The sequence below is a fragment of the Bos indicus x Bos taurus genome, chromosome 25 (assembly GCF_003369695.1).
Source record: "Bos indicus x Bos taurus breed Angus x Brahman F1 hybrid chromosome 25, Bos_hybrid_MaternalHap_v2.0, whole genome shotgun sequence".
NCBI lineage: Eukaryota > Metazoa > Chordata > Mammalia > Artiodactyla > Bovidae > Bos > Bos indicus x Bos taurus.
The window spans coordinates 32583543-32603125 of record NC_040100.1 but is presented as its reverse complement, the minus strand read 5'-3'; the positions used below and the strand labels follow the sequence as shown (position 1 = coordinate 32603125).

General features: G+C 55.1%; 3 protein-coding genes and 1 long non-coding RNA gene across 5 annotated transcripts; all 4 read right to left on the bottom strand.

The window, feature by feature from the left end:
* Positions 1–8205: 8205 nt before the first annotated feature.
* On the bottom strand, positions 8206–9945 carry TNP2 (transition protein 2). The gene is made up of 2 exons (XM_027527489.1): positions 9293–9945; positions 8206–8378 (listed from the first exon to the last, which is right to left on the bottom strand). The coding sequence occupies exons 1-2, from the start codon at positions 9858–9860 to the stop codon at positions 8362–8364; spliced, it is 585 nt and encodes a 194-aa protein (XP_027383290.1). The 5' UTR covers positions 9861–9945; the 3' UTR covers positions 8206–8361.
* A 3486-nt stretch (positions 9946–13431) lies between these two features.
* On the bottom strand, positions 13432–14301 carry PRM3 (protamine 3). Its single transcript, XM_027528043.1, has one exon. The coding sequence runs from the start codon at positions 13800–13802 to the stop codon at positions 13521–13523; it is 282 nt and encodes a 93-aa protein (XP_027383844.1). The 5' UTR covers positions 13803–14301; the 3' UTR covers positions 13432–13520.
* Positions 14302–15171: 870 nt separating this feature from the next.
* Positions 15172–15916, bottom strand: PRM2 (protamine 2). 2 transcript variants are annotated; one of them, XM_027528048.1, is made up of 2 exons: positions 15502–15903; positions 15172–15358 (listed from the first exon to the last, which is right to left on the bottom strand). In XM_027528048.1, exons 1-2 carry the CDS (start codon positions 15798–15800, stop codon positions 15220–15222), a joined length of 438 nt encoding a protein of 145 aa, XP_027383849.1. In that variant the 5' UTR covers positions 15801–15903; the 3' UTR covers positions 15172–15219. The 2 variants fall into 2 exon arrangements, with proteins under 2 accessions (XP_027383849.1, XP_027383850.1); XM_027528049.1 differs by having other exon boundaries at positions 15173–15358; positions 15566–15916.
* A 2401-nt stretch (positions 15917–18317) lies between these two features.
* Positions 18318–18820, bottom strand: LOC113883867. Its single transcript, XR_003508753.1, has 2 exons — positions 18616–18820; positions 18318–18514 (listed from the first exon to the last, which is right to left on the bottom strand). It is a non-coding gene; the product is annotated as an uncharacterized LOC113883867 (long non-coding RNA).
* Between the last annotated feature and the right edge of the window lie 763 nt (positions 18821–19583).

Genomic DNA, 19583 nt, shown 5'->3' with positions numbered 1-19583 from the left:
CTTCTCTGTGGCTGGGTTTCCTCATCTGCTTGATAGGGGTAATGACATTTATTTTACCCATTCAGTGTTTACTCAACAGGTAGGACATGACTGAGCATTGAGCATACATACAGTTCAGTTCAGTTCAGTCACTCAGTCGTGTCCGACCTTTTCTGACCCCATGAATTGCAGCATGCCAGGCCTCCCTGTCCATCACCAACTCCCAGAGTTCACTCAAACTCATGTCCATTGAGTTGGTGATGCCAACCAGCCATTCATCCTTTATCGTCCCCTTCTCCTCTTGCCCCCAATCCCTCCCAGCATCAGGGTCTTTTCCAATGAGTCAACTCTTCACATGAGGTGGCCAAAGTATTGAAGTTTCAGCTTCAGCAACAACCCCTCCAATAAACACCTAGGACTGATCTCCTTTAGGATGGGCTGGTTGGATCTCCTTGCAGTCCCAAGGGACTCTCAAGAGTCTTCTCCAACACCACACTTCAAAAGCATCAATTCTTCGGCGCTCAGCTTTCTTCACAGTCCAACTCTCACATCCATACATGACCACTGGAAAAACCATAGCCTTGACTAGAAGGACCTTTGTTGGCAAAGTAATGTCTCTGCTTTTGAATATGCTATCTAGGTTGGTCATAACTTTCCTTCCAAGGAGCAAGCGTCTTTTAATTTCATGGCTGCAATCACCATCTGCAGTGATTTTGGAGCCCCCCAAAATAAAGTCTGACACTATTTCCCCATCTATTTGCCATGAAGTGATGGGACCAGATGCCATGATCTTAGTTTTCTGAATGTTGAGCTTTAAGCCAACTTTTTCACTTTCCTCTTTCACTTTCATCAAGACGCTCTTTAGTTCCTCTTCACTTTCTGCCATAAGGGTGGTATCATCTGCGTATCTGAGGTTATTGATATTTCTCCCGGCAATCATGATTCCAGCTTGTGCTTCTTCCAGCCCAGCGTTTCTCATGATGTACTCTGCATAGAAGTTAAATAAGCACGGTGACAATATGCAGCCTTGCTGTACTCCTTTTCCTATTTGGAACCAGTCTGTTCCATGTCCAGTTCTAACTGTTGCTTCCTGACCTGCATATAGGTTTCTCAAGACGCAGGTCAGGTGGTCTGGTATTCCCATCTCTTTCAGAATTTTCCACAGTTTATTGTGGTCCACACAGTCAAAGGTTTTGGCATAGTTAATAAAGCAGAAATAGATGTTTTTTCTGGAACTCTCTTGCTTTTTCGATGATCCAGCAGATGTTGGCAATTTGATCTCTGGTTCCTCTGCCTTTTCTAAAACCAGCTTGAACACCTGGAAGTTCACGGTTCACGTACTGCTGAAGCCTGGCTTGCAAAATTTTGAGCATTACTTTACTATCGTGTGAAATGAGTGCAATTGTGCGGTACATACACATTTATTGAGTGTCTATTATCTGCCAGGCACTGGGAACTCAGGGGTCTTCAAGCAGTCATAGGAGAAATAGGAAGTAAATTCATTAGATCAATTTAGATCATGGTAAGTGCTATGGGATAACAAACAGAGAAGAAAGAGCAACAGGGTTTTTGTGGAGTATGGGCAAGAGTGAGATAAAGCAGTCAGGGAAAGCCTCTTGGTTGGAGGTTGAAGTTGAGGCCTTTCTAAATAAGGGGTGATAAGGATTCCAGGTACAACAGCCAGTGCAAAGGGCCTGTGGTGGGAGTGATCGGCGGGGTTGAGGATCAAAAAGGAGACACGTGTCGTGCAAGGTGGTGAGGTATAGAGGTTGACAGGTCCAGTTCATGGTGCAGGCTTTGTGGGGACATGGGAAGTGTTTAGATTTCACCCAGACTGCAGGAGACATTTCTTCCAGCCCAGGAGATGCTACAGGATTGGGCATGGAAAGAATCCTCTGGCTACTGACTTTCTGGACTGCTGAGATAGTAGCCACAGTGATGTATAGTGTGGGGGCTTGGGACACACCTCACAACTGTCCCTGACCACCCCCCCCCAAGGATGTAACCACACTAGCCCCCAAAATGGGTACAAAGACAATCCTAAAGGGAAGCCAGGACACGTGTGCGTTGTAGTAGAGAGCCCTGCTTGAGGAGCCCGAGACCTGAGTCCTGGGGTCAGCCCTCACTCCCCAGGGACCCAGGAAGAGGAGGCATCATTTGCTCAGCCAGCTGTGGTCCAGGTGACAGTCTGGGCATATTGTCTTATTCACACCCCCCCACACACATACCCCTTGGCTTCCCTAGTGGTTCAGCAGTGAAGAATCTGCCTGCAACGCAGATCCGGGTAGACACGGGTTTAATCCCTGGGTTGGGAAGATCCCCTGGAGAAGGAAATAGCAACCCATGCCAGTATTCTTGCCTGGGAAATCCCACGGACAGAGGAGCCTGGCGGGGCTACAGTCCACGGGGTCACAAAGAGTTGGACATGACTGAGCACACACGCACGCACGTGGTTCTGTGAGGTGGAAATTATGTCGCCATTTCCCAGATGAGAAAATTGCTCCTCAAAGAGCTGGTGAAACGTGGCGAGAGTGTCTTGGAGAACCTGGGGCTTGGCCTCCGTCCACAGAGACTGCCGCGTGACGTGAGGTAGAACCCAGTCCTGGCTGATCCCGACGGCAGGAGATCACACAGGAACACACTTTCCGTGGAGGGGAGGGGACGCTCGAGCCCAAGGAGAGGGCGCTCGTCGAGCAGGAGAGGGGTCATGGCCTGAGCTGGTGGCTGGACTCCAGGTCCTGGGGAGACCTGGTAGGAACATTCCAGCAGGCCCTTGATCTCCATGTGACGGGTGAAACAGGAGAGATGAGGTCAGAGATTATGCGGAATATCCAGTATTAGCCAGCTTTCAGAATGCTGGTACCGTGTTCATAGCTGGAAAAAAGGAGGGCCTGGGAAGAGGACTTCTGAGAGCCCTGGCTGTGACACAGCAGGTCGCAGTCCCAGCTCCCCTCCCCCCACCCCGCGCTCCCACTCTCCCTGTGACTTCAGGCAAGTTGCCTGTCGCAAAGCCCAAGCCTGACAGGCCCAGTGCCTTTTCATCAGTAAATCTCCCAGGACCTCACTCCAAGCTGATTTATTCTGTTTTTCCCACCATTCTAACAGGCCCATCTGGTTCCCATCCTACCCCATCTCATAAGTGGCAAAGTAGGTACCACGAGCTGACGACAAGAACAACGGCAGTCACCTCTGGCAGCTGGCATAGAGGGGAAATAAGAATTTTCAGAAGCTGTGCCACTAGACACAAGGGCTGACTGTCACAGGTTGGGGACCTTGGGGGTGGGGGCAAGCGCCTCCTCAGCTCTAAGCCACGCACCGTGAGAAAGCCGTGGGGTGGGGCAGGCGCCGTGACCAGGGGCTCACCGCGTCCCAGTTCCCTCGCTTAAGGCCTGTTGCTTCAGGACACAGGCCAGCAGCAGATTTGTGGTGTGAGAAGCCCAGTGTCTGCTGGCTCCAGAAAAGGTCCCTGGCCAAGCCAGCAGGGCTGAGCAGGCTCTGGGAGGAGGCGAACTTGCCCCAAATTTATTTATTTATTTATTTGGGCTTCCCAGGTGGCTCAGCGGTAAAGAATCCACCTGCAATGCAAGAGACGTGGGAGACAGGCCTTCGATCACTGGGTCGGGAAGATCCTTTGGGGAAAGGCATAACAACCCACTCCAGTGTTCTTGCCTGGAGAATCCCATGGACAGAGGAGCCTGGAGGGCTACTGTCCTTGGGGTCACAAAGAGTCAGACACGACTGAGTGGCTGAGCACATTTACTTGCTTATGGTTCATAGGGTATTCCCTGGTTGCTGTGAGCAGGCTTCTCGTTGCGGTGACTTCTTTTGTTGCGGAGCCCGGGCTCTAGGCGAGCAGGCTTCAGTAGTTGCAGTGCACGGGCTCAGGAGTTCCGGTTCACGGGCTCTGGAGCACAGGCTCAGTAGCTGTGGCTCACAGGCTTAACTGCTCCTCAGCTATGGGATCCTCCCAGACCAGGGATCAAACCCGTGTCCCCTGCATTGGTAGGCAGATTCTTAGCCACTGGACCACCAGGGAAGTCCCTTGACCCAAATTTTAAAGAGCAAGCGAAACTCAGCCCAAGGAGAAGTAGGCAGAGCACTTCTGGCAGAGCATGGCGGTCAGCAGAGGCCTGGAGGCTGCAGCTTGAGGACCCGCGTGGCAAGTGGTGGCAGACGAGGCTCCGGGAAGCAGAGGGGCACCGGTGCCACCTGCACGGTTTACAGGCAGAGGCTCGACTGGGGACAGCGGTGGGCGGCCAGCGTTGGCCTCTCTGTGCCCCGGGGCGGTGAATCCCTCTGGGAAGGGGCTCCTGGATCCTCTCGCCTGGACCAGCAGGCCCAGAATGGACGAGCGCTGTCAAGAAAAGTTAACAGCACTTTGCAGACACAGAGTTTACATTCAGCATTCCTGCGTTATCTCTTTCCAGAGTCGACAGAGCTTTGCTGAGTGCTTGTTACATGCTCCCCTGATGCTCCTTCCTTTTCTCCCTAATTTACTTTTTCGTGTTTTTGTAGAAAACAAAGCATCTCCCTTCCCCCCAACGCATCCCCAGGCACCCACTTAGTCTGTGTCCTTCCACATCTTGTCTAAGCACTTACATACCTGCTTTTTCCCACATAAAAGTACAGGGCTGCTTTGTGTGGAATTTTGCCCTCCCCCAGTGGTGTTTCCTTCTCCATCTTGCCCTTTCACCCAGCAGCATGTCGTGGCAGTCTGGAGGGATTGCACAGAGGTCAACCCCGTACTTTTAAAAACTGCACGATAGTCCTCAGTGAACCTCCGTGTTCACTTAGCCCTCCTGTGGGTCCTGTAGCAGTTTTTTGCTCTTGCAAGCCACGAGGCCCTGAACTCTGGCACATGTGTGTGAGAAACGCTTTGCACACTTCTCATAGACACCGCCCAGTCGCCTGCCAGCCTGCGTGTGCACGTCTGCCCTCCAGGCGACTGCATTCAATCATATCTACTTGGCTGGGCCCTCTCAGTACCTGGCTAGTATCATCCAGCCTTTTCTGGTTTTGCCTATTCAGCAGGTATACAAGTAGCATCTCACTGTCTTTCCTGTGTCCGTCCAGTATTTGCTGGGCACCTAACGCGTGCCCAGGCCCCATGCTGGTACAGGGGTTCAGCAATCAAGAACAGCACGGCGCCTTGGCCCGCTTTACAGGGTGAAAGAAAGCACGCTGTTGGGCCCTCAGTCGTGTCTGACTCTCTGTGACCCCGTGGACTGTAGCCCACCAGGCTCCTCTGTCCATGGGATTTTCCAGGCAAGAATACCGGGCTGGGTTGCCGTTCTCTCTTCCAGGGGATCTTCCTGACTCAGGGACCAAACCCGGGCCTCCCGCATTGCAGGCAGAGTCTTTACTGCTTGAACCAAGGCTCAGAGAGGCGAAGAGGCAGTCCTGGGGTCACCCAGTGAGGGAAGAGAGGGGCCGAATCTCCAGAGCTTGAGGTCTTCTTTCCTCCTGAATTGTACCTCTAATAGGCATCTCAGCACTACAGAGGGCCTGTACCCTCTTCCCTGGCTGTCCCCCCTCCACCCCTAGGACTGTTGGGTCCTCTTAGAAGGGTGCTCCCCAGGCAGCTGAGCGAGCAGCCCCACCACAGGCAGGGCTGTTTCTGTTCCCCAGACCTAACTTCACCCCAACATCCCAACACGGGCAGAACGTGCCAGGCCCCTCAGTGGCTGGAGTTAGCATCTACTTCTCTCTGTTTCCTGAATTTGGGTTTCCAGCAGGCCTGCCGCCAGACTACTGCCGCCGCCACCCCAAACCAAGTAAGCCAAAGAATGAATCTGTGGTTTGATTTTGCTCCTGTTGTCACTGTGTGTCTGACTGCGGGAGGGTAGCTGTGCGCCTGCAAGTGCTTGCTTGTGTTTCATTGTGTGGGAGGGGAGGCGTGTGAGAACCTGTGTGTGTGTGTGGAGGCGGGGACGTGCGTTTGGGAGTCCGCACGTGAACCTCGGGCTCTGCGTCTGAGTGGGTTTGAATGGCAGTTTCTTTATATATGTGACTGGGTGTCTGTGTTACTGAGGCACTTCTTTCTGAGTGTTGGTTTCAGGGAATGTGGGGTCAGAATGGGTCCGTAAAGCACAGTTGTGACCCAGTCTGTCTGCTTCCCAGTTCACTTCTATTACAGAGTTGATGTTCTCTGCAGTAGAGCTCCTGCCTTCTGTGATCGTATCAGACAAGGACACTGTCCAGGGAATAGGGAAGTCCTCTGGTGAGTGGGTCTTAAAGTCCCTGACCTTATCCTCTGACCCTCTGTCTCCACCTCCTCCCTTAAAACTTGCTCTCTAGAAGCACTTCCCAACCGTTTCTGCACAGAGGTGTTTCAGTGACTATCATGGCTTTATTTGGCCTTACTTTTTGTTTGTTTGTGCTGGGTCTTTGTTGATACACAGGGCTTTCTCGAGCTATGGCGAGTGGGGGCTCCTCTGTAGTTGTGGTGCGCGAGGCTCCCACTGCAGTGGCTTTTCTTGCTGCAGAGCACAGGCTGTAGGGCCCACGGACTTTGGTAGTTGTGGCTCACGGGTTTAGTTGCTCCATGACATGTGGAATCTTCCCAGACCAAGGATCAAACCCATGTCCCCTGCCTTGGCAGACGGATCCTCAACCACTGGGCCACCACGGAAGTTCCAGACTTAGGTTTTTGAACAGGGAACCAGGAGTTTTGGGGCTTAGCAGGAATCTCTGATCTCAGAATTTCCCTCCAAGAGGAACGTCTCTGTTGCCACGCTTGGTCCAGGCTCTGCGCCCTCCCTCCTGGCCACACGCTGCCCACAGCGCTTCCTCTTGTCCCTTCAGTCCCCTGCCAGTCACTCTCCACACAGCATAGATGCTCGACCCTGTTGCTTGCCTGATTAAGACCTCCCGTGACTTAGCACACCAAATAAAATGTCCAGGTTCCCCACGGCCTGCAAACCCTGCATGGCCTGGCCCCCGCCTGGCGCTCCCACCCCTGGCAGCCCCCCACACACCTGTGCCAGCCGCTCTAGCCTTTCGAATACCTCAGACTCCTTCCTTGCTCCCTCCAGGCTTGCACATGCTGTTCTCTCGCCTGCAATGTGCTTTCCTCGGGTCCCCATTTCCTTGAACTCTGTCCCCACCCCCAGCCCCACCAGAGTTGCTCTGTGTTACACCCAGACCGGCTTCCTTGATTCTGCTTATTGTGACCAGCAAATGTTTCATATTTGGCTATGTCCGGCCTTAGTTGCGGCAGGTGGGATCTTTCCTTGCAGCACGTGGGCTCCAGAGTGTGCGGGCTCTGTACTTGCGGCACATGGGCTCTCTAGTTGTGGCCTGTGGAGATCAGTTCCCTGACCAGGGATTGAACCCACGTCCCCTGCATTATTAAAAGGTGGATTCTTAACCACCGGAGCATCAGGGAGGTCCCGTGACTAGCAAATCTTGTGCTTGTACGTTTGTGTTCTTTCTGTGGACGCGTCTTGTGTTTCAGCCCAGCCCGTTAAAGCACTTTGCCCTTTATGTATTGAAACAAATGAGGCTCAGAGAGGTTGATCACCAACCCAAGGGAACACAGCAGGCAAACAAAATGAGCCAGGACTCAAACTCAGGATGCTCTGGACTGCAAAGCACATGTTCCTAACCCCCTTCCTGCCTGTCTCCTGCCATGGTCCTGGCCTGCTCACTCTGCGTGTGGATGACATGAACAGTGTGTGGGCTCGAGCATATCCCGTGTGTGAGTGTGCGTGTGCACTGCTGCTGCTGAGTCACTTCAGTCGTGTCTGACTCTGTGCGACCCCATAGACGGCAACCCACCAGGCTTTCCCAGTCCCTGGGATTCTCCAGGCAAGAACACTGGAGTGGGTTGCCATTTCTGTCTCCAATGCATGAAAGTGAAAAGTGAAAGGGAAGTCGCTCAGTTGTGTCCGACTCTTGGCGACCCCATGGACTGCAGCCTACCAGGCTCCTCCATCCATGGGATTTTCCAGGCAAGAGTACTGGAGTGGGGTGCCACTGCCTTCTCCCGTGCATGAGCACATGGGAGCTATACGCGCTCCCGAGAGAGCATTGCCCATCTATGCCAAAGGCTTCTTGGTGTGTTTATCTTCCATTCATTTCTGCTCCACGTGAGGACTGATACCTTACACTTTTATGAGATCCCATCCCAAGGCATGTCCCTCCTCCCTACCCAACCTCTTCCCTGCTTTGTACTTCCAACCAGGCCCCCCAAAACATGACACAGTTAATGAAACAACTCCAGGATAAGTCATCCAGTGTACAAGCTTTAATCAATGTTGCATAGAAATCACTGTAGTAACATGTTCCTGCAAAGTTTACTTCTTCCTTCTAGCATTCAACGTGTGATGGCGTTTCTTATCTGGATGAAACAGACACAGGAACAAACCGTGGGGTGTCATCTCAGTTGTACTTCCGTCCTAAGGGATAGAAATGGGAAAGGGAGCCTTTAATAACTGAGTGCTTCCTAAGGTCACTTAACCCTCTCCTTTGGGTTTTTGGATGCTCGTGTGTAATCAGATATGGGGCATGGCTAGAACTGACACAATCATCAGGGTCCTTTTGACTTGGGAATCCATCCATTTATCATGCACCCGTGAATTCAACCCAGTCCAACATTCATTTCATTCTTTAAACCACGTCCAGGCTACACATCCAGTCCACCAATCCCACTGTCTTTCTTTCGTTCATTGGTCCAGTTAGTCCATTCAGCCAGCTTGCCATCCAGTCAGTTCATCTATCAGTTCATTTATCCATCCACCAACCTGATCCTCCACCCACCTAGACCACCATTATTTAACCAATTCATATCCTCTCAATAGTCATGCCTCCAGATATCCAATTGTGTTCAAACCCTTATCTACTCAGCCATCTGCCCAGCCAACCAATTCATTCACCCTCCCAATGCATCAGCCCAATCTAGAAATCTAATCACATCCCTTCTGATTCTCAGTCACTTAATGGATTCATTCCTTCCCCTCATCCTTCTTACCCATCCACTCAAGCAACCATCTAACTCTTCTCCCCATTCCCTATCTAACAGGCCTCCTAATTATTCATCTACCCAGCCTTATTCACCTCTCCATGCTTCCACCTAGCTAATCTGCCGTTCGTCCATCCTTCCAATCAACCCATCCAATTAAAGAGCTATTCCATCAATGCATCATGTATATACAACTGTCATAGTTCCCTCTCCCTCTTAACCCTTGCCTGTGGGTCCTCTGTGCTCTGACTTGGCGGAGGCAGCCTTCACCTCACCGCCTCTACAGCCCTGCTGGGCTGCGCCGCCCTTCTCTGGGGGAGTCCTGTGAAAGGCCACCGGCTTGACAGGTACCTGAGCTCTGCCTCTTTCTTTTGTACACCTGCTTGCTCCTCTTGACCTGCTTCCTCTTGATCACCTTTCCCTCCAAGTTCTTTCTGTTCTTGGAGTGGCTGCAAGAGTGGGTGACGGGCCGCGAGGGACACTGGTGGGAGTGCATGGTGTGTCTGTGGCGCCTCAGAGGAGGGCTGGGGCCTGGGCTCTGGCCCTGGCGGCCAGTGGGGCTGCGGTGGCTCCTCGGGCGCCGGCTGGAGCTGCGGCTGCGGCAGCTGCGGCTGCGGCTGCGGCTCTGGCAGTGCTGGCTGCAGCTGCAGTGGTGGCAGGCGTGGCTTTGGGGCCGAGAGTTGCTGTGGGGCTGGGCGTGGGTGTTGGGAAGGCTCTGTGTCTTGGTGTCCATGGGTGGGGGGCGGCCTCGCTTAGAGGGGCAGGGGCCGCCGCCTCCTCCTCCTCTTCTGGCAGACCCAGCTTCACAGAGGCCCTGGCAGCCCCTGGTTATATAGTTGGGCCCGATTGTGATGGCACCGGCCACAGGGGGGTATGTAACAGATGTGGCCCAACGGGGAACAAAGCCCTCTGCCCTCATCCTAACACGCAGGGTGGGGCAGCTTTCAAAGGGCGTGTCTGTGGGTTGAGAGCAGCCCCTCAGGTCGGGTGGAGCTGGGCCCACACCTGGGCCTGCTGCTGCTTTTCCTTCTGATCTCTTCCCCCCGGGCATCCGCCTCTCTAGTCCCAGTTTCCCTGCTTTTGTAGAACGGGGCATAGCACACCTACCCCTTCCTTGGGGCCAGCCTGCAGTAAGAACTCAATAAACGTGTCCGAGCATGCCCAGTCTTGTTCTGGCTCCACGCAGGCAGGCTGGAATCCAGGAGCACAGCCCTGACCCCAGTAGAGTGGGGATGGGTGGGTGGTCAGTAAGGCAGATGACCGCCACCGGGGTGGGTGCGCGTTGAGCCATGGGATGACTTATCAGGTGGAGGGTAAGAGTGACCAAAGATGTGAATGTATGGCAGAAACCAGCACAATACTGTAAAGGGGTTATCCTTCAGTTAAAAATAAACTAATTAATAAATGAATAAAACGAACAAACAAAAAAAGTAACCAAAGGGACCCACGGTGGTCCTGGGGCCTGCCTGACAAGCCTGCCTCCCTAGCAGGATTTATAGCTGGGAAATCCAGAGTCGGGTTCAAAGCCCACTCTGTTCTGATATCCTGTCTTGGGTCAGTTGTTTTGAGGCCTGGTTTCCCTGTTGGACAAAGGGCTGTCACCCCTTCCTTCCTGGCATTCTTGTGAGCCTGAGACGCCCGTCAAACCTCAGGAGGCGCTTGAAAACCGGTCTCCTGCCTCCCGCCTGCCGCCTCCGCTCCCCTCCCCCACTGCTAGCACGGCCCCAGTGTGCACCCCTGCTCTGACCTCCTAGCCCCTGGGGAAGAAAGCCCACCCCGTGCGTGCGTGTGCACACGGCCTGGTCAGAGCTCCTTCATCCCTTTCTCTCCACAGCCATCCATGCCTCCCCCGCCTCGGTCAACGCTTGGTCTCAGCTCTTGGCCCTCAACCCTCCCTATAGCTCAACCTCGGGAGACTCCCTCCATCTCCACCTCCCCTCCCTCTAGCAGAACCCCCAGCCTACGTCTGTTGCTCACGCACAGCTTTGCTATCATCTGCTTTTATTGTAGTTTATTTCTTCATAAATGTGTCAGATCACATGGTGAAAATCACCCTCTTTTAGGGAACACTTCCGATATGGCTGGGCTCTGCCCCCACCTCTTCTAGGTGGCTTTGTCTCTGAGTCTTAGTGACCTTTGGACTGGGCTGAACAGAGTCCCCCAAAGGATGTGTCCACGTCCCAATCCCTGGAAGCTGTCGATGTCACTGTATTTGGAAAAGCCTCTTTGCAGATGTAATTAAGGATATTCAGAGCATCCTGAATTATCCAAGTGCACCCTAAATCCAAAGGCCAATGTCTTTATAAGAAAGCAAAGAGAAGGATCAGGGAGAAGGGGCCCCAGGAAGGCAGAGGCCCAGACTAGAGCCATGCAGCCATGAGCCATGGGGACCCCGTAGGCTGGACAAGGAGAGGGAGGCTGCCCTGGGGCCGCCAGGGCCTGTGGCCCAGAGAACTTGATTTCAGACTTCTGGCCTCTGGAAGGTGAAAGGATATATTATAAGCTGCCAGGTTTTTGATCACTTGTTACAGCAGCCCTGGGGAACTAATATTACAGTTTGCAAAGCAGAAGCGGGCTCAGAGAGGTTGAATGACCAGCCCGGAGCCCCACAGCTAGTCAGTGGCAGAGCCAGGATTCGGACTCAGGCTTGGCCGCCTCCAGTCCACCCTCGTGGTCACTGAGGCCTCCGCGGGGATGAAGGGGGCTCGAGTGGCCCTGTTCTAAGCCGCTGCCTTGTGTGGGCTCAGGGCTGGCTGGGGACCACGCTGTGAAGACTCTGTGTAGGTGTCCCGTACCTCTCCACCCCCCTCCCCCTACTCTTCCACTCTGCCCACTTCCCCACCCTAGAGTGCCTGGTGGGACAGAGTGAAGTGAAAGTCACTCAGTCATGTCCAACTCTTTGCGACCCCCGTGGTCTATACAGTCCATGGGATTCTCCAGGCCAGAATACTGGAGTGGGTAGCCTATCCCTTCTCCAGGGGATCTTCCCAACCCAGGGATCAAATCCAGGTCTTCCGCATTGCTGGTGGATTCTTTATCAATTGAGCTATCAGGGTGGGACAGAGACTGTGGTTTATTAATCTCGGGGCCCACAGTGACTGGCACAGTGCCAGGCATACAGCAAGGACTTCACGAATGTTTGCTGGGCAGGTGAATGGGCGGGTGGACCTGTGGGCCATGGACAGAAGGACGGAGCTTCTGACCGTGTTGCTTGGTTGGGACAGGGATGGATAGTCAGAGAGCAGGGCCGCCCCCTCGGGCCTCCCCTGCCCTGCTCTGCCTCCAGGCCTTAGTGATGGTGGCCTCCACTCTCTGAGGAGCCCAGGACCTCTCCTTACCTCTCACACCATCCCTGGAGATACCACCTCCCCAGCCCTCCCAGCAACCCCAATCAGAATCCTTCTCAATGGCCCACCAGACTGGTGTTTTGGTTGCTATGGAGGGCGGAGGGTGGAGATCATGTTTGTTTTTCTATTGGAAAGAAAAGGGTTAAGGGAGCCATGGCCAGGAGGGGCAACAGGCGCATTCCGATGCTTCTAAGGAAGGCCAGCTTGAGGGACCCAGGTCTGGGCCTCTGTCCTTTCTGGCTTCCTCTGGGCTTCCTTTGCCCACTGCCCTTGTGAGGGCATCGGCTCTGTCCCACAGCGGGACCTCCCCGAGCAAGGCAGAGGCGAGCCTTTCGCAGGGGTTCCAACGGTCCCCTTGAGCCTGAGGATGGTAGCAGAACCAGTGGCTGAGAAGGACTCAGACCCCTCCCCCTGCTCTGTCCCCCCATACCAGGGTCTGTGAGTCAGGTGGGACCCCCGTGGCTCCAGCTGCAGTGCCTGTCTTGGCTGAAACACTCGCTGTGTGCCAGGCCCAGTCCCTCCCCAGCATCTCAGTCACTTCTCCTGACCCACTGGCCTGCGGGGTCGCTAGTGTCAACAGGCAGACAGGGACGTGCTCAGTGTCACGCAGCGGGCGCAAGGAAACTGGCAGGAGGTCTGCTGAGCTCCCACACCTGTGCTCTGGGACTCTCCAGGGTCTTCCCCAGCAGCCCCGCGGTTAAGACTCTGTGCTTCCACTGCAGCAGGCAGGGAGGAGGGGTTCGATCCCTGGTCAGGGAACTAAGATGCCTCATGCTTCGTGACACAACCACCACTCCCCTTCCCCCCCAAAAAATACTGTCCACGGTTAGAAAAGCAGTGGGGGTGTGCTGAGGGAGATGATGCTGTCCCACCGGGTGCTCAGACTCGGAGAGGCGTCCTCCCTGGAGGTGGGACGCGCCCAGGACACCATATGCTCCACCCGCCACAGCAGGGGACAGCGGCCGAGAGGCCTCAGGGAGAGGACCTTTCGAGGACTTCTGGCTGGGGTTCAGGGACAGGGGTCACTGCTCTTCCGCCTCCCTATACACACACACACTCCCCCCAACACACACCCCCGACACACGGTACCAGACACAGGGGTCAGGGGTGGTGGCGGGGCAAGGAGAGACAGGAGGAGGAGGATTCCTAGGAGACTCTTTATTGACTCTTTTCTGAAAGCTCTCCTCCTCTCAGGAACGGCGACAGCTCCTCTTCCCCAGCCACATCGCAGGTCAGGAGCGTGTCTGCTTGGGCTCGGGGCTCTGCTGGACCTCTGAGTCGGCGTCTTCGGCCCCTTCCTCCTGCTGCCCGGCCTCCATCAGCAGCAGCTTGCCCTGCACCGGGAGCTCCTCCTCTTCTCCCTCCTCCTCCTCCTCCTCCTCGCCTTCTTCCTCCTCCTCGCCCTCCGACGACAAGGAGAAGTTATCCTGGCTCACGCAGGCCACGAGCTTCTTCATGGAGGATTCGTGGCCCCGGCCGTGGCCCGTCCCAAGCTTGGCGCAGCGGGAACCCATCACCTGCCTCGGCTGCCTCACTGGACTGGGAGGAAAGGCCACTGGCAGGGTACGGAGGGGCCGCTGAGGCTGGTAGGCAGGGCGCTGACATCACAAAGGGCCCCCCGCCCTGGAGCCTCCAGCCCTCGGTGACCTGAGTCTGAGCCGACAACCCCACTCAACCCGGGCCACCAGCTACCCCGCCGAGGCCCCGCCAGCCACAGGGCAAGACAGAGACGAGATGGCAGGCCCAGCCAGGCAGCCTCACCCTGCTGTGTTGCCGCCTCCATCCGGCCTTGTTTGCCCTGGCTGGGGTCCCCCCATTTGAGCTGGGGTGAGAGTTGGGGATAGAATTTCCTCAAGCAGGAGAGCACACAGACTCCTCCCCACACCCCAGAAGTGCCCAGCCCCAGAGAGCTGGTGACAGGATGGGATGAAAGGCAGCCTGGAGGGAGCCTTCCCGCGGGCCTGGAAGTGTCTGGTTTCTTGACCTGGGTGGTGCCTTCACAGACATACCTAAATCACATGTTTTTTTACGATTAAAACAAAAGAAACTAAAGAAAACCCTACTCTTCCTGTTCTCCAAAGTCACCCTTTAAAGGCACAGTTCATAAGCCCTTGGGGTCACTAGTCTCTCTAGCTACACATGTCCGTCCAGCCCAGTTTCAGCCAGGAAGGGGATTAAGTCTGCTTGGTCATTTCTGAGCACTGGGAATTCGTTCTCCAACATGAGCCATAACTGAGATCTTGTCCCAAACCCTCAGTGGCTGTGGTCAGCTATTGAATAGGACCCTCCCAGGATTGTGAGATTATCCTGGGTTATCTGAGTGGGCCCTGAATGCAACCATAAGTGTCCCTGTTAGAGGGAGGCGGAGAGATTTCACACGGGGAGCAGAGATTGGAGATGTGGCCACAGCAGAGGGACTCCAAAGATTATAAGAAGCCATCAGAAGCTCGGAGCAGGAAGGAACGGACTCTGTCCTGGATAAGGGTCCCATCTCCAAACCCTAGTGGCCCACGCCGCCTCACCCGGTTCTGCCTTTTGCCTTTCGTTCCCCCTCCCAGCGCCAGCCTTGTTCTTGCTGGAGCACGCCAGACCTGCTTCCCATCTTGTCTCAGTTCCCACTTGCCCCCCGCCCAGCGCCCTTTCAGGTTCTTCAGTGGCTGGGGAGTTGACCGGAAATGGGAAGGTCCAGGTGGAGTTCATGGCTTTGGGCGTCCTGATGGCTCCCGGTGACCGGACGCCCCCAGGCTCAGAGGGGAACACACCAGCACACAGCACTGGGGGATGAGCCCCCTGCCCCGGCCGCTCCCCGCTCCCCTGATCCCGTGGGGAACAGAAGCTATGTGTTTGTGCCTTCGTACAAAAGAGATCCTGACAGGCTAGCAGGTTTCTTATCTCAAGCTTTATTTGGCAGATGACTTTTGCTCATTTTACTCAAGATCTCGTGGGCTCCAAGGGGGATGTGGTATGGTCTTGCGAGGGGCTTCCTGGCAGGTGACTCTTTCTGGTGGGCCCAGGGAAGCTTAGAGCTGCCTTCCGCATCTCCTCCTCCTCCTCCTCATCCTTCGGCAGCCTTTTGGAAAAAGTTCCAGTTACGGGGCCATCCAGGGAACCTGGGTGGGGAGGGGGGGCTGCCGGGGTGGGGTGGGGGCACAGGATGAGGGGGCTGTCTGACAGGGTGGGGCCCCAGAGCTGCAGGAGCCGCCCGCTGCCCACCTGAGCCCTGGCCTGGAGGCCTGGGGGGTGCCTGGGATGGGAGCGCAGGGGGGGCCCGCCGCACCTCTGCGGCGCCTCCTGTGCCTGCAGGCCCTTCTCCGGCGCCTCCGGTAGGGGCGCCGCCGCGTGTGGCTCCTGTGTCTGTAGTGGTAGCGGCCTCTGTGAGTCCTCCCGTAGACCGGGATGTCTTCCGGCCTCAGCTCCCGTGCCTGATCCGGGTGCTCCGTCTCGCCCTGCTGCCCGGAGCCCTGCTGCCCGGGTGGACTTTCAGTTGGACTCTTCACGTGGCATCGGACCATCGTGATGGAGGGGTCACGGGTGGGCGACTCGGGCTGAGACGGCAGCTGGCCTTGGGGGGACGGGGAGGAGGCTGAGGCCTGCCCCCTGCTCTTGCTGTTAACAGTGTTGGTCGGGTCTGTCCGCAGCCTGTGGGGGGGACTTGTATATAAAGGGGGCCCCCCACTGTGACTTGGCGGCCCCACCCCACCATTGTCCCCACCTGGGCCCCTTCTGTGAAGGCAGCACAGGGCACGGGCAGCCAACTCCTCACCCCGTAAAACGTGTCCCCCATGCCTCGAAACCAGGGGACAAAACCTCTGAAGATGAGGGCCAGCCTCCTTGTCTGGATCCAAGCCCTCACACCCTGCCCCTCCCCCAGCTCCTCGGGGTTCCTGAAGCTTCCTTGCTGCCTTTGCAGCCACTGCTGTGGCCTCTCGGGGGGCTGGGATGGGGGCTTATCTGTCCACAGGGTTATCTTATGCTCACTCTGTGCCAGGAATTCCACAAATTCCATACATTCACTCCTTAAATGAGGCAGGAAGAGGTTAAGTGACTTGCTTGCTCGTGGTGCCTGCAGATAAGGAGCCAAGCCCAGACTTCAGAGTTCATATGCCCTCAGCCCTCCACCCACTTCCCCAGCCCGGGCACACGCTTCCCTCCCCCAAAAATGTGCCCATCTTCCCTCCACCCCTGGCCTCCTGCTGAGCCTCTCCTGGCATGAAAATCCAGAATCAGAACCATAGCAGCCGCGGGGAGAGCGTGGTAGGCAGACGAATGCCCTCACGCCCTCGCCCCTGAGAGTGAGCAGACACGCAGGGACTTAAGAGTGACTTAAAGAGATGGAAAGCTCATCCTAGATCATCTGGATGGGCTCAGTGTGGGTTCCGCAAAACCACATGTATCCTTATAAGGTGGAAGAGGGAGGCAGGAGGGTCACAGGAAGAGATCTGACGGTGCTAAGCCACTGGCTTTGAAAATGGAGGCAGGGGCCCTGAGTCAAGGAATGCAGTTGCTGGCAAGGAGCTGGGAAAGACAAGGTTATGATGCTTCTGAAAACCTTCAGAACCTGCTCAGACCTTGAGTTTTAGCCCCATAAGGTCCATGTATGTAAGACAATACATTTGTGTTGTAAGCTATGAAATTTGTGGTGATTTATTGACAATGGTGATAGGGAACTTTTGAGGCCTCCTATCCTTCTTAGTTGGAGAAGGCAATGGCACCCCACTCCAGTACTCTTGCCTGGAAAATCCCATGGATAGAGGAGCCTGGTAGGCTGCAGTCCATGGGGTCGCTAAGAGTCAGACATGACTGAGCGACTTCCCTTTCACTTTTCACTTTCACGCATTGGAGAAGGAAATGGCAACCCACTCCAGTGTTCTTGCCTGGAGAATCCCAGGGACAGGGGAGCCTGGTGGGCTTCCATCTATGGGGTCGCACAGAGTTGGACACGACTGAAGTGACTTAGCAGTTAGCATCCTTCTTAGTAGGATAGGATAGGGCACTTGCTCAAAATCTGCATGCCCAGGTCTTACGCCGAGACCCTGCTAAGTCAGCATCTCCACCACTGGCCCTTGATCTACTTGTAAAAGCCTACCCAGGAGGGTCCATGTTCAGCCCTCCCACCAGCATCTTTCTGACTGGCTTATGAAACCAATCAAGTGGTTGAGTCATGGAAGCGAGTTCATCTCCCAGCTCAGTGGTCTCACCTGCCAAGACGGGGCCATCAACACTGCCTTGCAGGTTGGGTGTGAGGCTTGGGAGTGGCAAATGCCCAGTACCCATGCTCCATGGTGCTCAGAGATGGAAGTTGGGCCACAATGTTTCTATGGCCCTGTCATTAGGCAGCTGGGTCAGAGTTCTGGTCACTGATAAAACGCCCTGTGCCAAATTGCTGTGCCATGAGCTCGTGACCCAAGCTCTCGTGTTAATGATCTGACAGTTTTGCACCCAGGAGACAGCAGTGTTTCGTGAATCACCTTCACATCTCAGAGAATCATATGGTTGAGTGGAGCAAGTTACTTTTGTTTCGTCCACCCGGGATGAGGATATTGTACCTGATTAAATGATAGCTTGGCTCAACCACTGGACAAGTTACTCACTGTACCCAGAGACATCATCTTTTTAAACAATGGGAAACGTCAACATCAGGCACCTTAGGGATTGTTGCTGGTGAATTGAGCTTGAGCTGGGAAATGGTTCTTGGCTCTAGGGGAGGTGGCAGCAAGCAAGCCCTAGTGGAAGCATTTGCCAATTTCTGTGGCCCATCTCGAGCTGTCAGTAGAAAGCCACTGAGCACAGAACTGGGGAGGGATGTGTTCATCAACCAGCACAGCTCCCGTCCCCGCTGGAAAGGGGTCTGTAAAGGACTAGGGGCTGGGAGGCAGGTTTGGTTTGTGACTCGGGAGTAGTTGAGTTTGGAACAAGATCCAGCATGAACCATCCTTTGTGTCCCCTCTTCCCGGCATCCCCAACCCCCTCCTTCCCCCCCCCGCCCCCCCCGCCTCGAGTCCCTCAAAGCAAAGAGTCAAAGAGTGGAATGATGTCTTTCAACATTTATTGACAGGTGGCATTGTTCGTTAGCAGGCTCCTGTTCATGTCATTGAAATGGTGGCATGTTCAAGATGTGGCAAGAGGGTCTTGAAGGCTGGTGACCTTTCAGGCAGGAGTGCGGTGGTCTTGCTACTGTGTGGTTACTGTCTTGTACACCTTATGACGGTGTAGCGACGGCAGCACACTGCAGAGAACCAGAGGACACGAGGACACTTCAGCACAGCCCAAACCCCCAGCCCCGCCCCAGCTCCCTGGCCCCTGCCCCCAAGGATGGACCCTCTTCACCTCTCCTCCTGCGCCTCCGACCAAAGCGCCTCCTTCGTCTGCGACATCTTCTTCGGCGGCGGCGGCGGCATCTGCTCCCGCTATGGGTGAGGCAGCATCGGTATCTGGCCATGGTGCTGGGTGGATTCGGCCTGGATGCTCAGAGCAGGGGATACCGCCTTGGTTGAGCCAGCCAACCTGTGAGCAGGTGGAATTTGTGGGCTGTGACAGGGGCCGACTTCCTGGCCTCTTATATAGACCCGGGCAGGGCCCTGGTCATTGTGAGGTCACAGAGACCCAGACCTCACAGACCAGGGTCAGAGCTGCCCAAATCATGCCCATATATGGGCATGTGGGAGGTGCTTGGTGAGGGAGGGCGGGGCTGTGATGTGCAGGGGTGGGGCTGTGATGTGGGGGGGGGTGGGGGCCCCTCCACATTAATTAATGACCCCCCAGGTCATTAATGCATATAAATTTGACCACATCACATCATGCAGTGGGGAGGGGGGGGAGGTAGAGGAGTCATGACAGTTCCTGCCAAGCTGGTCCAAGACCCCATGAGCAGCCCGAACCCAGCTATGACGTCCAAGTCTCCATGCCTCCTCCTCTGTAAAGGAGGAATTCTGTAAAGGGGAATGAGGTGACTTTTTCTTTGTAAGGACACTCACTAGCTCATCCACTCAGTCAGTTTACAGTGTATGCCAGGTTCTGGCGAGGCCCTGGCAAATACTGGTAAACAAGTCAGACATGTTCCTGCCTAATAAACTTTACATTCTTAATGTAGAGAACATGAACTGTAACCCCACAGACTATATGTAGCCCACCAGACTCCTCCGTCCATGGAGTGCTCCAGCCGAGAATATTGGAGTGGGTTGCCCGTGCCCTCCTCCAGGGGATCTTCCCAGCCCAGAGATCGAACCCGGGTCTCTTGCATCACAGGCAGATTCTTTACCGTCTGAGCCACCAGGGAAACCCAATGAAATTACCAT